Source organism: Catharus ustulatus, chromosome 6 (assembly GCF_009819885.2).
Source record: "Catharus ustulatus isolate bCatUst1 chromosome 6, bCatUst1.pri.v2, whole genome shotgun sequence".
NCBI classification, from domain to species: Eukaryota; Metazoa; Chordata; class Aves; order Passeriformes; family Turdidae; genus Catharus; species Catharus ustulatus.
Window position 1 is genome coordinate 16,086,835 of NC_046226.1, and position 16,097 is coordinate 16,102,931.

General features: G+C 46.0%; 1 protein-coding gene across 6 annotated transcripts in view; it reads right to left on the minus strand.

Moving 5' to 3' along the window:
- Positions 1-16,097, minus strand: part of UNC79 (unc-79 homolog, NALCN channel complex subunit) — a 108,220-nt gene that overhangs the window by 21,853 nt on the left and 70,270 nt on the right. For all 6 annotated transcript variants that reach the window (XM_033061746.1, XM_033061747.1, XM_033061742.1 and 3 more), the window contains 6 exons: positions 11,759-11,797; positions 10,723-10,835; positions 10,553-10,638; positions 9,546-9,719; positions 7,866-7,934; positions 7,164-7,274 (listed from right to left, as the gene is read on the minus strand). In XM_033061746.1, coding sequence (XP_032917637.1) covers positions 7,164-7,274; positions 7,866-7,934; positions 9,546-9,719; positions 10,553-10,638; positions 10,723-10,835; positions 11,759-11,797 — 592 coding nt within the window. The remainder of the gene's footprint in view (positions 1-7,163; positions 7,275-7,865; positions 7,935-9,545; positions 9,720-10,552; positions 10,639-10,722; positions 10,836-11,758; positions 11,798-16,097) is intronic.

A 16,097-nucleotide genomic window follows, 5' to 3' on the forward strand; every position in this document is an offset into this window, starting at 1 on the left:
ACAATATGGAGCAGTCACCAGTGCTCCTCTTCGGAGAACTGATGTCCCCACACTACCTGTGCATCATACTGCCAAACAAAGTTTGCAGCAACAGTACAGGTGTCCTACAGCACCCACACATCTTTGAATGCAAACAGATTTTAAAGATCAGACCTTGATTTGAGAGAAAGTGCAAAAACACCAGAATGGTATGTCTTTCATGGAAGCTAAGATGCCAATCTGTGAATCAATGGACCATACTTCAAGCTCCTGGTTTCCTCTTCAATTACATGGAGTATGCAGACAGGTAACACATTTAGATGACAGAATAGGTCCCAAACTGCAGTCCTTGTCTGACTATATTGCTGCAGCCAAGGCAGCTAAACTGGCAGGAAGTTAACACTCCAGAATCAGCGGTATTATGAAACCATTACTTGAGGGGACAAATATTCAAAAGTCACACATTCCACATGCATGAGTGGTGCTCTGATAAAAAATATACAATATAAGAATATACAGGAGAGGTCAGATGGGAAAAAATGCCTTCAGTAAGTTATCTCCAACAAGGTCACAGGCAGAAGCAAAAAGAAGAATAAGAACAAGGCAAGCATGTATAATTTCACCAACTCTATTTTCAGCTCAAGGAACTTCTGATCTCAGTGTGGTTTCTGTATAATTCAAAACTCTCAATATATTTCTCTTCCATATAACTGTCCATTGACCTCTGAGACTTATGCCAACCTTTAGCACAAATGGTACTTAGCAAAGAGTCACACACTGTTGAAGAATCGCTTCCCTTTACTTGCTTTGACTAGCTTAGAGGAACTAGTATGTTCTTTGCACTGGAAAGGAATGGAATTTCCCATCCCTGTCTGGATCACTTGTGACCTTGCAGACCTCTCTCACATTCCCATCAGTTGTTGCTCTTTCAGACTGAAGAGCTCTGACTCGGTTGCTCTGTATGTGGAACTCCAACCATTTAATCATTCTTGCTATCATTACCTGAACTTTCTCTGATACCACGACATTCTGAGTGGGAATGGAGAACCAGAATGGTGCATAACACCCATGGTCTAAACAAATCCTGATTACTTGTTAGAATTTCCCTGGAAGAGTGTCCCTTCCCAACATCATATGCCTTCCCAGACTTGAGACACAGGACAATGTGCAGTGCCACACTCAAGTCAGCTGACAATTACATCCCCCCAGAGTGGACAGAAGTTCCTGTCAGTAACCCAGACCAGTAGCCTACACATGCTGAAAAATAAGGAAGACATAATTACAGTAATTTCACGACTATAAGGCGCACCCTTTTGACTAAAATCTCCCCCCAAAACCGGAAGTGCGCCTTATAGTCCGGTGCGCCTTATCTGATCTACAAAGTTGCAACATTTGCCACCCCGGAAGTGAGAGCCCGTCGGCATCGGGGCCGCCCCCGCGCGGGGCGGACGCGCCGGCTTCGGGGCCGCCCCCGCGCGGGCCGTCCCGCCGGCATCGGGGCCGCCCCCGCGCGGGGCGGACCCGCCGGCTTCGGGGCCGCCCCCGCGCGGGGCGGACCCGCCGGCTTCGGGGCCGCCCCCGCGCGGGGCGGACCCGCCGGTATCGGGGCCTCCCCGCCGGCATCGGGGCCGCCCCCGCGCGGGGCGGACGCGCCGGCTTCGGGGCCGCCCCCGCGCGGGCCGTCCCGCCGGCATCGGGGCCGCCCCCGCGCGGGGCGGACCCGCCGGTATCGGGGCCGCCCCCGCCGGCATCGGGGCCGCCCCCGCGCGGGGCGGACCCGCCGGTATCGGGGCCGCCCCCGCCGGCATCGGGGCCGCCCCCGCGCGGGGCGGACCCGCCGGTATCGGGGCCGCCCCCGCCGGCATCGGGGCCGCCCCCGCGCGGGGCGGACCCGCCGGTATCGGGGCCTCCCCGCCGGCTTCGGGGCCGCCCCCGCGCGGGGCGGACCCGCCGGTATCGGGGCCCCCCCGCCGGCTTCGGGGCCGCCCCCGCGCGGGGCGGACCCGCCGGTATCGGGGCCGCCCCCGCCGGCATCGGGGCCGCCCCCGCGCGGGGCGGACCCGCCGGTATCGGGGCCCCCCCGCCGGCTTCGGGGCCGCCCCCGCGCGGGGCGGACCCGCCGGTATCGGGGCCGCCCCCGCCGGCATCGGGGCCGCCCCCGCGCGGGGCGAACCCGCCGGTATCGGGGCCGCCCCCGCCGGCATCGGGGCCGCCCCCGCCGGCATCGGGGCCGCCCCCGCGCGGGGCGGACCCGCCGGTATCGGGGCCTCCCCGCCGGCTTCGGGGCCGCCCCCGCGCGGGGCGGACCCGCCGGTATCGGGGCCTCCCCGCCGGCTTCGGGGCCGCCCCCGCGCGGGGTGGACCCGCCGGCTTCGGGGCCGCCCCCGCGCGGGGCGGACCCGCCGGTATCGGGGCCGCCCCCGCCGGCATCGGGGCCGCCCCCGCGCGGGGCGGACCCGCCGGTATCGGGGCCTCCCCGCCGGCTTCGGGGCCGCCCCCGCGCGGGGTGGACCCGCCGGCTTCGGGGCCGCCCCCGCGCGGGGCGGACCCGCCGGTATCGGGGCCGCCCCCGCCGGCATCGGGGCCGCCCCCGCGCGGGGCGGACCCGCCGGTATCGGGGCCTCCCCGCCGGCTTCGGGGCCGCCCCCGCGCGGGGTGGACCCGCCGGCTTCGGGGCCGCCCCCGCGCGGGGCGGACCCGCCGGTATCGGGGCCGCCCCCGCCGGCATCGGGGCCGCCCCCGCGCGGGGCGGACCCGCCGGTATCGGGGCCGCCCCCGCCGGCATCGGGGCCGCCCCCGCGCGGGGCGGACCCGCCGGTATCGGGGCCTCCCCGCCGGCTTCGGGGCCGCCCCCGCGCGGGGCGGACCCGCCGGTATCGGGGCCTCCCCGCCGGCTTCGGGGCCGCCCCCGCCGGCATCGGGGCCGCCCCCGCGCGGGGCGGACCCGCCGGTATCGGGGCCGCCCCCGCCGGCATCGGGGCCGCCCCCGCGCGGGGCGGACCCGCCGGTATCGGGGCCGCCCCCGCCGGCATCGGGGCCGCCCCCGCGCGGGGCGGACCCGCCGGTATCGGGGCCTCCCCGCCGGCTTCGGGGCCGCCCCCGCGCGGGGCGGACCCGCCGGTATTGGGGCCGCCCCCGCCAGCATCGGGGCCGCCCCCGCGCGGGGCGGACCCGCCGATATCGGGGCCTCCCCGCCGGCTTCGGGGCCGCCCCCGCGCGGGGCGGACCCGCCGGCTTCGGGGCCACCCCCGCGCGGGGCCGGCCCGCCGACATTGGGACGGCTCCCTTGCGGGGGGTGTTAAAGCCGCAGGAATCGGATCGGCTGCTGCGCGGGGGGGGCGAAAGCCGCAGGGATCGGATCGGCTGCTGCGCGGGGGGGGCGAAAGCCGCAGGGATCGGATCGGCTGCTGCGCGGGCGGGGCGAAAGCCCCCGGAATCACGGCGGCCGCCGCGCGGGGTGGGCGAAAGCCCCCGGAAACACGGCGGTCGAAGCGCGGGTGGGGCGAAAACCCCCAGAAGCACGGCGGCCGCTGCGCGGGGGGGGCGAAAGCCCCCGGAATCACGGCGGTCGCCGCGCGGGGGGGGCGAAAGCCCCCGGAATCACGGCGGCCGCTGCGCGGGGGGGGCGAAAGCCCCCGGAATCACGGCGGCCGCCGCGCGGGGGGGGCGAAAACCCCCAGAAGCACGGCGGCCGCCATGCGGAGAGGGGGAAAACCGCCAGAATCGGAGCGGCTGCCACGCGGGGAGGGGGCAAGCAGCTGGAATCGGGGCAGCGGCGGCACGGGGCAAGCCTGCCGGCATTGGGTCACCCGGAGCGCCAGGGAACTCCCGGAACAGCGGGGCCCTGGGGATGCTGCACGGAGCGGCGGTGGGCATAGCCCGGCCCTGCCGGGTACAGGCAGGCCCGGGAGCCAATGGCTGCCGGATTGAGGCGGGGCCTCGGCCAGCAAGCGTGCGGGAGCAGCTGGGGGCGGAGCCTCGCTGCAAAAAAAAACCCGGTGCGCCTTATAGACCGGTGCGCCTTATCTGATCTACAAAGTTGCAAAATGTGCCGGCTCCCGGGGGGTGCGCCTTATAGTCCGGTGCGCCTTATGGTCGTGAAATTACTGTATTTCAAAAGCAGCTATTTTACATACCAACATTTATGTTATACAGGATATAATTGAGCCATAATAAATTGCTTTGCCAGAACACTGGAAAGGAAGCATAGGCTTCATGAATCCCAGTTTTTCTTGGCTTTGGGAATAATACAACAGCTAATTGCCTCTTTCTCAAAGAAGTCTCCTATCTCACAGTCTAAACTCTTTAAAGTTTATTAAAGTACATGCAATGAAGAGAGATTGAACAAAACCAGGCAAAACTGTTTTTTGACATCTGACCTCTTGCTTCCTGCACTGTAAATCAGGGATGATGACATGTAAGTCAATGGCCCAGAGTATCCTTCCTATCCAATCTACTTATTCCCATCATCCGGCGGGTGATAAATATGTATAAACTTTATATTCTGCTGCAAAGCCATTTCTTCTTGAGAAAAACATCCAGGGGAGCCACATGTATAAATCTGGTACCAGAAGTGTCACAAATACAGTACTTCAGCCACTGATCAGCCAAATTAACTCTCTCCAATGTCTATGCATCCCTATAGGAAACATCTTTGCAACCTTCCAACTGTACCTAACCACATGTCAATATGTAGAACAAGAAACTACTCAAGTACTAGTAGTACCTCAGGGTCCAAACTTAACAGTAAGAGTAAATTTGGATCTTTAATGGAGATTGCTGTCCTCCAAGTAAGCCAGTATAAAGCAAAAATCTTTATTTTATCACTGCTGCTACTACAGTAATTTAAAATACTGAAGATTTACCGCTTAATATTCTTTTAAAAATTCAAGAGAAAAATCATGTGGCATTCTGCCTTTACTTAGGGACAACAGAACACTAGCAAAAGGCTAAGTTTAGGTTCAAGCTTCTGCAGCTGTAAGAGATAGGAAAGTCAGAAAGTATCCATTTAGGACCTTAAGACCTTGAAAGGAAAACTAAAGATAAGAAGATTACAATCCACAGAAGAAAAACTCTCAACTGAGAGTTCCAAAGGTGCTGAAAAAAAAAAAAAATTGCTGACCTGGAACAGAAACTCAGACAAGGAAATATCAGATTGACGTGAGTCTTCAGGCTCCAAGACAAGAGAAACTCAGATATTCCTGCCACAGGGTATTAGGAAAACGGAGTAAAAAAAGATCTGGAGTGGTTGTACAGCACTGACCTCTACAAAGTGCATGTCGGAGTAGTTTGCTTTTGAAAAGACAAGAATCCTCCACAGCTTAGCTGAAAGTTGGTGTTTTGTTCCACTCAGCACACTCAAAGTTGCAAAACAAGCAATTACATTTGAATAGTTTCAATGTTCACAATTACATTCCTTCCGGAATTCACTTCTATGTGGTCCTCTACCACAACACTCTTATTTATCTACAGTGATTTCTGCTGTAGAGAAACACAGGCATCAGAACTGATTTGGTGTTTTTTCTAACAGCACTCATTAATTTGACACTTCTAAGGCAAAACTGTGGTAAGCTTTCAGAAATAACACAGATAATGCAGTGTGGAGTTCCACTAAATTAACTATTTTGTGGCTATACAATGCAGAACATTCACTAATGCTTCCATTTCTGGGTCATCAGGTTGCATTAAACTAAATCAGAAAGATTTTACCAAGCACTGTAACCCAAGCCTCCTGTGTGCAATTAAGCACTCACTATATTAATAGCACAATCAACCAGGAAGCATGCAAGAGACACGTGTGGGTTTTCTAATACCATGGTTTTAATTACATTTTTCTGAAACTGCATAGCCTAAGGAAAGTGGAAAATTTCCTGTAGATCACAATTTGCTTTAGCAGATATATGAAACACTCTGATAAGACCACAAATGCAAGAGGGGTATCTTTGCTTCAGTTTTAAATGAGGCTTTTCTGTTTCAATGAAAAAAAGCACTATTAGACTTCAAGTTAACATTTTACTTACTTTGCCTTGCCCAAACCCTTAACTACAGACGTAACTCAAAACAATTCCAAAAGCTTGGCAATCTCTTCTGTATTCAGGATTACTCCATTGCATAAACTCTTTCAAATAAAACAAAAAGCTAGAACTTACTTGCTGTCATTAAACACACTGTTAATTTCTATGTAGTGCTTCAAACCATTACATTTTGTAAAAATGTTCCTTATTTTCTTGTGGTGCAGTTTTTCTGTGAGAGTGTCACTGCTTTTATCATTTCTTCTTCTGTTTGTACAGTGATATTTTAAGTCTTAACAAGACTCAAACAATGCATGTTCCAGTTGTACATTATCAAAACAGAAAATCATGTAGCTACTTATGACAGAATGTTTCCTGAGAATTAATTACTATTCTGACAAATGTATCAAGGATGCAAAACTGTGCACTTAGTGGCAAAGGCAACACTTCTGCTCAGTACCTTGACAATCTAGGTAATGGAGTATATATGACCTTAGGTTCAATTGCTTTTTTGTTGTTAAACTTCTCCCTGATAGCTACAAAAATGAACTCAGGTAATAACTTTTATTTTTACACCATAGCTTCTACCCAAGAATCTTTAAACTCTTTAAAAGTGTACTTACAATGTTCTCTTTTTTAAACAGCAAAAGCCATGCCTGCCAAAGGAAAATACTCCAAAAGGAATGAACAGGTTCTTAGATGGAAAGCTGCCAACTTGGAGTCTTCCATTTTAGTTAGTTGTCTACTGCAACCTCTCAGAGCTGTGCTCTCAAAAGGCACTACCAGGAATATTTAAGTTTTAACTCACAAGTTAATGGTTAAACTTGTGCACTAGGAAAGATACGACTGTACACATATTTTAAATGATGGATGAATACCAGGTATCTTCTCAACATGAGAAAAAAATGTCCAAGTCTCAAAATCACATCAAAATACTTTTCTGAGCAACATTGCAGCAGGTTCCCATCATCTGTTTCCTTACTGTGAATGTAAAACTCATCATTATTAAAAGGCACTGAACCATGATCACTACTTGAAGAACCAAAATACGTTAAACCTTTTGACATGCCTGAAACTTGACCCTGATTCCATCTTAACTTCCAAACCACTTGTGGGAAGCACGACTTTGTGCTCTTTTCACTTGTCCCTAAAGGAAGATAGTGTCACTGTTACCTTTGTGAAGGCTCGGTAGCACAAACCACACAGCTCCACCAGGTAGGCCAGAGTGAAGACAGCATTCTGAATTACAAAACTCAGTAATTTTGAGAAAGGTTCCAGAAGACTCTGCAATGACATGTGTTACAGAAATCAATAACTCGTTGCCCAAAAAAGCAAAGAAGCATTCCAACTCCGAAAAGCCTGAATGGAACAGCATTATTTTTAGCTCAGAGGCTATCTGCCTGGGATTCACACTGCTTTGGTCAAACAGATGTATCATATGCCTTCATGCTTCTGTCAGAAATTAGAAACAAAAAGTTAGAAAATAGTTTCACTTGTGACACAGTGTTTATAAGAGATTCTGTACAGTTTATGCAGGAAAACCTTACTGACTTCAGTGGAATTGTACTGAAAACGTCTAAGGAAGCTCATTACTCTTTTTTTTTTCAAAGAAAAGAACAGAGGAGGGGGGAAAAAAAAAGAAGAGAACATCAAATCTTTAAGAAGACATACATTCACACCCACACAGGAATGTAATTCTACCCCTACTTTACTGTAACCTAGATTCCAAAGCTCTTATCATTCTCCAAAAAGTATTGGACTCGCAATTTTATGCTTGCATATAATACTTTCCTAGCCAGGGGATATGAACACATTCATACAATTGCACAGGCTGGCTAAATCTGGGCAGTAGAATTTTGTCTTCTTGGAACTTACCCTGGTGGCACTAGTGGTAGGTATCTTCAACAAGCAAATCATGATTCTTAAACTAGAATCTAAAGAACACTGAACATATTTGAAGGCAGAAAAGAAAAAGAAAATAAGTTAGTATCTTTCTGTGTACATATCTTGCTTACAGCGGTAGCAGCTATGAACAATATACAAGTGAAGTCTGAAAAATTATCCCTGATTATTGATTTTTAATTACTTCCTCTAAACTGGCTTATTCTTGAACACAGTCATATCCCAATCACACCCCTTCAGTGGTGCTATACCATGGCATAGGTGCACACCATCTACCTTATTTTATATTTCTGTGCTTGCCCTGGACTATGACATTTTCCCTGACATCTCAAGACATCTCACAACTTGTAACATTGGAATATGTCCTGGCAGCAGCTGTTTCAGATTCCTTATATTGTTCCTTATGATATATCTTTATTTCAAGTAAATCACACAGATTACAGCACTGAATGGACTTTTCAGGATCAATCCATTGTCTTGCCTCACCCCTGCTGTAAGCATCTAGAATATCAAAGTGTCCCCTACGACCCTAAAGAAGAGAACAGAAGATTTAAAGTTCAGGAGCAAGCAATTGCTTTACTTGTATCACTAATAATACCTGCCATGAATAGAAGGGAAATCAGAGCAAACACTCCTCCTAAAGGTTCTGTGAATGGTGGATTTGCAGTTGGAAGCACTAAGATCCAATTAACTTCTTTTAATTTATTTCAGTTACATAAGATGCAGCAGATTGGGGTGGCTAGTACACAGAGGGAATGGTTATTGCCTGCTTGTCTTAGTAAGTGCTGAAGGAAAATGCCACAATTTACCAAAATCTAAAGATGTTTCAAGATCTGGCTGTTGCATAATAGTGCCAAGGGATTTAATATCATTCATGTAACCAGGTGCTGACAACCAATTTAAAAGACATTATCAGTCACAGATTTAGATTTTGGATCCCTCAGCCCATATGGAACAACTGTGCTTTGTATAGAAGAAATTACCACTGGATTCCATAGCAAAAAGAGCAAGTGCATCAGAATTCCATTGAATTTAATGGAGTTTACTGGAAAGACTCAGAAGTTTTTACTGTGTTTGTTGAAATATACACACACCAGGAGATAAGATCCTGTTGTATGTACTCTGAGCTCTCAGAAATCAGAGCCCAGAGCCTTTGGATTCAATTTCTGTAACAATATTATATTACAATCAAAACTACAACCTGGTTAGCCAAACAGGTTAGTCCTAAGTCCCAAGAGTCTCAGTTCTCTCTGCTTGGCTACGGTGTACTTCTAGCAGATTAATTAGGTGGTGCTGCTCTTCTTAAAGAGTTTTATTTAGTTTTAACAGTTAAAACCAGATGGATTTTCATTGTCTAAATACTGACCCTCCCAAATGCAGTATTCTAATCTGACAGAGACAGGGCACAGAAAATGAATAGGAAAAATGCCAAGAAAGAAGTGAAAAGCACCCCGGTCAGAGTTGCTGTTGTTATCCAAGGAAAACATAATTAAAGGGATGGATCAGAGATAAAATAAATCTGGAAACATTAGCTGAATCATTAGGAAACATTCACAACAACCCACTCTGATTGGTTATCCACAGTATTTGCACAGTTCCAGTACATCCTGACCAATGACAATACAGCTTATTTCAGATGTCCACACACCATACCTTAAGAGGCAAAACACATGGGAGTTTAGTAAGGAAGGTCTGAAACTGATTACTAATTGTGGTCCAGAGGTTGCTGGGGGAATCCATCGGCAAGGCTTCCATAAAGGTGGCGATGTTTTCCAAACAGCGTAGCATCGCACCCCCTGCTGGCAAATTCTTTTTGTTGTTTAAACCCTGGGAAACGAAATGAGAGCTGAGAACAATCATACACATGCAGAAACGGTCCCTGACATAGTGTTTGAAAGTGCTGAGGTTAATTTGTTGAGACCAAATACTGCAAACCTTTTCTATTATGCTAATGATAGTATTGTGCTGGGGTTTTGAGCTGTGTATGTGAAAACAAGTCTAGCAGTTCCTAAAGTACTGACCAAAAGATTTTGATATAAAATGTTATAAGCAGGGTCCTAATTCATAATCTGCTTCGACTAGCATGGCAGTAGAAAAAGCAAAACTCAAAGTAGTCAGCAGCCGATTTTTCATGTTTTCTTTTAGACAGTTTTAAAGAAGACACGTTCATTAATGTTCCATAGATCATATATGCTTTTGTGGCTTGTGTGGCCTCAGCGTGAGGCCAGAATAGACATGGAGAAGAATTAATGTGATGTCAACATCTTGTATGAGACCATTGGTAAGTTCTTGGAACAGCAGGATACATGCCAGTGACTAGCTCTAGTGGGAGGAAAATGGTATAGTAGAAATAAGCCAGCTGCATAGAAGGCAGTCAGTCAAAGGTAGGCAATAGATTTTTGGAATATTTAAGAGAAACTGTCATCAGATAAAATGAAGAGGGAGATGTATGAGTAGAAATGTTCCTGAAAAACAAAAATCATGCCTGGGGAACGAATGGGACACACTACCAGTGGTAAGGACAGCTAATTACTTCCAGGGAGGACAAAACAAAAATTCACACTGTTTTTGATGAACCAAGTTTGAACTCGAATGAGGAGAAATGACCCTGATAATGTTAATAAAATTAGCATCACTAAAATAACCAGTTGTCAACATACCTCTAACAACTGGCTCAGAGCAGCAATGGAACTCAGCTCACTGAAGTCCATCAGAGACGTGGCTAAGGTCCGTAAAAAGCTTCCATCTGAAAATTGAATTATATTTTTGCATTGGCTATTCACACAGAGGAAATTGAGGGTCAGAAATGCACTCAGGTATTGCACATTACCTTTGATAATGCTCTGAAAGAGCTGAGGGAAGATGCCATTGGGAGCCAGCTGGTGGAACACACAACGGAGGAACTGCTTGGCTACACCTGCAGCATTTCCAGGGATCATCATGCTGAAAATGAAGGGAAAACAAGAAAAAATTGCATTGCAGATTAAACACTTGTCATAGCTGACTACATGGAGAAAATAAAGATGATGCTATTCTTTTTAATTATGGAAGTGTTCAGTTATGAGTGAGACACTCAAAACCAGAAGTGTCCTGATACTGAAAAAAAAGTACAGCATGCTGATTTTATGACTTGAGCTTAACTATGAATAGATTTAAAAATTACATACACATACTTAAAATACTTGTTTCAATAAATGGCTGCATTTTTCCTGATTCTCCATAGTTTTATTTGTGAGTCATCTGAATTTAAAATATAAAATATAATCCTGCTCTCAGCTGGTGTATTTCAGTGACATAGAATAAGGTTTCTGTCTTTTCATAAAACCACATGAACAACAGGTAAACAAAAACATTATAATATTCATTTGCCTCTTGCAGTTTCCTTCAAAAGACTTAGTACTCCTTAATCATTCATAAATGAATGGTTTAATTTTAAAAGCCTAAGAATTATCTATTTACTCATCAATTGCACATCTTAACATGCTTTACAGCTTCACAAAATGAATTTATCCTATTCAGCATCTGATTTACATAATGAGGCATCACTACCAGGGATTCTCCATGGCCAAGGATGATTCACTTGAATAAACACATGGAGATAGTTTATCAAGACAAATACTGAACACAGAACCAGTCAGAAAAGCTGTACTGAAATGGTGAAGGCCAAACAGCATCTGAATCTGATTTTTTTCCAGCTTTAACACATATGAATATGGGCTCCAAATGGGCTTCAGAAAATACAGGATATTTCAACAAATTTTAAATAACATTTTTTAAAAGTTAAATTTAGTTGATTTCACAGTCAAGGAAGATAATGCTTTAGATTGATTGTTTCACTTCTGTCAAGGTATCCTTTGTTACCATACCTTTCTGCTTGATTAGAAAAAGTGGTACTTGATGCCAACCTGGAATAAAAATAAAAAAGAAATTGAAGCTCATATGGTTTTTGTCTCTGTGTGTATGTGTATTTCATTTTTAAGTAAGTCAATAAGGTACCATTTTATGTAAATAATATACACAAATTTTAGAGAACATTTAAAATGTTACCAGAAAGATCTGAAGAGCAGCTAAATTCAGAAAAAATCATGTTCGTGTGACAAACTCTATTGAGTCTTGCAGTCTCACTAATGCTCAACTGCTCTAAAGACAAATCTTGCCTCCCTTTAGTAGCACAAAGATTATGAAGCTTCTGCCCTACAGTACATCATGGATAACTAGGTTTTTTAGAGAAAAAAAAAGTTTGCCAGAAGCTGCCTACTGATTGAATTGTTTCTGATTAATGCAGCAAGACTAAGCAAAAAAATCTTTCCTTGACTGTCTAAATTGAGGCTTCTAGTTCCAGATATTGGCACCTAAATAACTAGCCTCATTTCAAAAACACTAATTACCTACAAACTCTTCCAAAGTCAGATCAGAACTACCGTATTCTCAAAAATCAAGTCATTTATTTTAGTACCTAAATATAAAGCCAAATATGGGCATTTGGTGGTGACAATACCAAACACAATCTTAAAGTTAAATCATGCACTTCCATATGCAGGACACATAAATTAATAGAATTGGGGCTTACAATACCAAAGTAAAACATCTTTAATACCAAGTCACTAAAAAGCTGTACACTGGAAAGCCAATATAAAGATGGACACTGGAAGCATCCCTTATATACAAAATACCACCAAATTTTTACTTTAATCTGCTGCAAATCAGTATTTCAGATGGTATAAACTGATAAGTCTAAGGGAAAAGTTCATAGAGCTATACTATTTTATATCTAATCTTCAATGGGATTTTTTTTATTCATTATCCTTTTATCCTGGATTTAGCTATTGCTCATCCTTGGTCACCCTGTTCTGAAGACAGTTTCCTCTCCAATCAACAGAATAAATCCTAAAAGGACCCTAAGACAGCTCAGTCAAATACAACAGCAGGAACCAAAATTATGGTGATTTTCATGAATTATGCATGACAAGCTGGGGACACTGTATACTTCCAACAATGCACCAATCTCAAACTTGATGGTGCAGGGGATTAAAGATTATATTATCTTCAGTTGTTCTCCTGTAAATCAGAAAAACACATTAGAGTTCCTGACTCCAGTAATGTTAAGAGGAACCCAGACTAAAATACACCATATTATTTCTGGTGTGCAAAGTTGATTCTAGGTGAGAAAGGTCTGAAGCTACCATCAAGCAATACAGGTTTTTAGTCTGGAGTAACTGTAGCATCAGTTTACATTAAGGCACACAAGGATTTCTGCAGAATGCAATGAGACCAATCACATGCCCCATGGATGTGATACCTATTTTCAAAAATCTACTGACGTAAACAAATATAACAATGTAAAATCTTTTTTTCTAAAAGAAATCAAAGTCTAAGGTTTGCTCTCCTTTAGAATGTGAAAATGCAAGTACAGGTTTTATGACAAACAAAACACTAGGTTTCTAACTTTGGAAAAGCTTCACCTGACATGAACTACAGTAAACACTTGGGAACATCTGAAACGTCCTGAAATGTACGGTCTGTGTATATTTATCATTGCTACTCTAAATATTTTATTGCACAAATGCCATGAACTCTCATCATTACCTCCACTTTGCAGACCACAAAGCAGAACAGGAAATGGATGTGTTCAAATCTGTACACGTTAGGAACAGAAGTTAAGCTTTTCACAGCTCCTCACCAACTCAAGCCTAAACATAACCTTCAAACACAGCTTTAATGCTTGGAAAGATCACTGGAAATCAGTTAAATAAGAATCACCAAGACAAAAATCATCATATCATAAACTTAAATGCACTTCAGGGTCTTAGAAACACTTCAACTTTCAATTGTCAGTACCTTGAAACCAGAAATTTTTCCCTTCTGAAAATCCCAACAGATGCCTATCTGTGCCTGTGGGTACCCAAATAACTTTTGAAAATATTTCTGTGAGCTGTTTAGGTGTTCTGAAAGACCTTCAACTTCCTAAGTCATTATTTCCTCTTCTATGCATGAAAGTAGTAACTCTTTTCATAAGAATAAAAATGCAAAAAATGCTAATTTATCTTCATTTCTGTTAGATGGGTATTTGGAGGTATAACTATATATATATATATATATATGTCTATATATGTGGCACCACTTCATGAAAGACAGAACAAGGTGTGTATTTATATGAGGCACCTGAATGCCTCTCTGCTTATGTATGTTACTTATTTTGTGTATTTTCAAAGCAACTCCTTTGTAGGGAGCCTCTTATTGGACCTAGAATTCGTCAGAAATTGCAACCAGCAGGAACAAGACAAGATATTTACCAGGAATAACCCATGTTAAACTGTCATCTGCTGCTCTAAAACTATCATCTATCTCACTCTAAAGATGCAGCATTTACCCCACAAAACACAGAAAAAGGTCATCCACTTATTCCTCATCCCTTGATAATTCATTTTCCAAATTATTTACTCTGTGGTTGTAGTACTGCTGTATTTACAAGAGTCATACAGAATGAGCAGCATCTGTCTAGATCAGAAACTTTGCCTCCACCAGAGTTAATTAGCAGAGACAGCAGGGAACTGCAGCCTTGCAATTAATGGAAATAGAGGACTGGAAGGGCTGCTGTGTTTAAATGGAACTGGGAGGCAGTGGAGAAGCAGGGCTGTGCAGAAGCCACCGTCAAACAATTTGAACTTCAGCCACCAAAAAGAACGTGGAAGAGGAGAGCTGTGCAATGTTTCTGCATGTCTAGTGCTGCTTAGAAATTTATTCTGGAACTCCCCACCACATCCATCCCACCTCTGAGACAAGAAGTTGTGCAAGTAGCCAAGACAGCAACCACACATAATTCAATGCTAATGGTTCATCTTAATTATCCCATGCACACTGGGTAAAAGTAACAAGAGAAAAATAATGGCAGTAAATGTTCAAGACTTTCTCAGAGACAATTTCATACAGCAGCTGGTTTGGAAGCCCTTGTAAGGCAATGCAAATTTTCACCTAGCATACCAAATATGGTTGAAAAGCCTGAAGAGCATCAGGTATGCTAATAAATGATCATACCTAGGAGTCAACACTCCTCCAGGAGCAAAGTTCAGAAAAGCTGACCACATTTCTGCATAACTTCTAAGGCAGGAGCCACATAAAAGTAAAAAATTCTGTCAAGGCAGCAACAAGGGGGAGCCAAAAGAATTGAATTTTTGTAAGAAGCACAGAAGCTGTTTATGAGCATTACACTGCAAAACCAGGTCAAGGTAGATGTTGACAAAGACTTCAAGAGAGCAGAAGAAAATAAGGTAAGGGAGGTTATTAGAAAAGAGAAGGTTTCTTTCAAAAAGATTAAGTCCTGTCCCAAATGAAAGCAGAAAAGAGCATAAATTCTGACAAATGGGGTATAAAAACCACTAGGAGGCAGAAAAAACAAACAAACAAAAAAAACCCCAACAGTTGAAGGAGCAACTAGCAGGAGGAATAAAAACTACAGTAATTTCACAACTATAAGACACACCCTTTTGACTAAAATTTTCCCGAACCTGGAAGTGCGCCTTATAGTCCAGTGCGCCTTATCTGATGGACAAAGTTCAGAAATTTGCCAAACCGGAAGTGAGAGCTGTGAGCCACGAGGGGAGCCGGCAGAGCCATGGCTGCCAGGTGGAGGCAGGCCAGGGGGCCCCGGCAGGCATAGCCCGGCCCCAGGGAGGTGGCATGGAGCAGCGGCAGGCATAGCCCGGCCCCAGGGAGGCGGGAGGCGGCACGGAGCGGCGGCGGGCATGCCCCGGCCCCACCGGGTACAGGCGGGCCCGGGGGCCAATGGCTGCCAGGTTGAGGCGGGGCCTCGTCCAGCAACCGCGTGGGGTGAGCTGGGGGCGGAGCCTCGCTACAAAAAAAAAGTGCACCTTATAGTCCAGTGCGCCTTATCTGATCTACAAAGTTGCAAAATGTGCTGACTCCCAGGGGGTGCGCCTTACAGTCCGGTGCACCTTATGGTTGTGAAATTACTGTAACTTTTCTTTCAAGAACCAAGATTACGAAGCACACCAATTGCTGCACCAGTTGCTGTTCAGTGTAAAAACAGTGTAGTAAATAAATAAGGGTACTGTAGAAAATCTGTATTTATACTTTACATCACTGCTTACAGTGGGACAAGCTGAGGAAATTCCTGAGCTGGAATTTCCCTGTGGTGGGTAAAGGGGAGAACATCAAAGAAGTTGCCCAAAATTGAACTGACAGTGG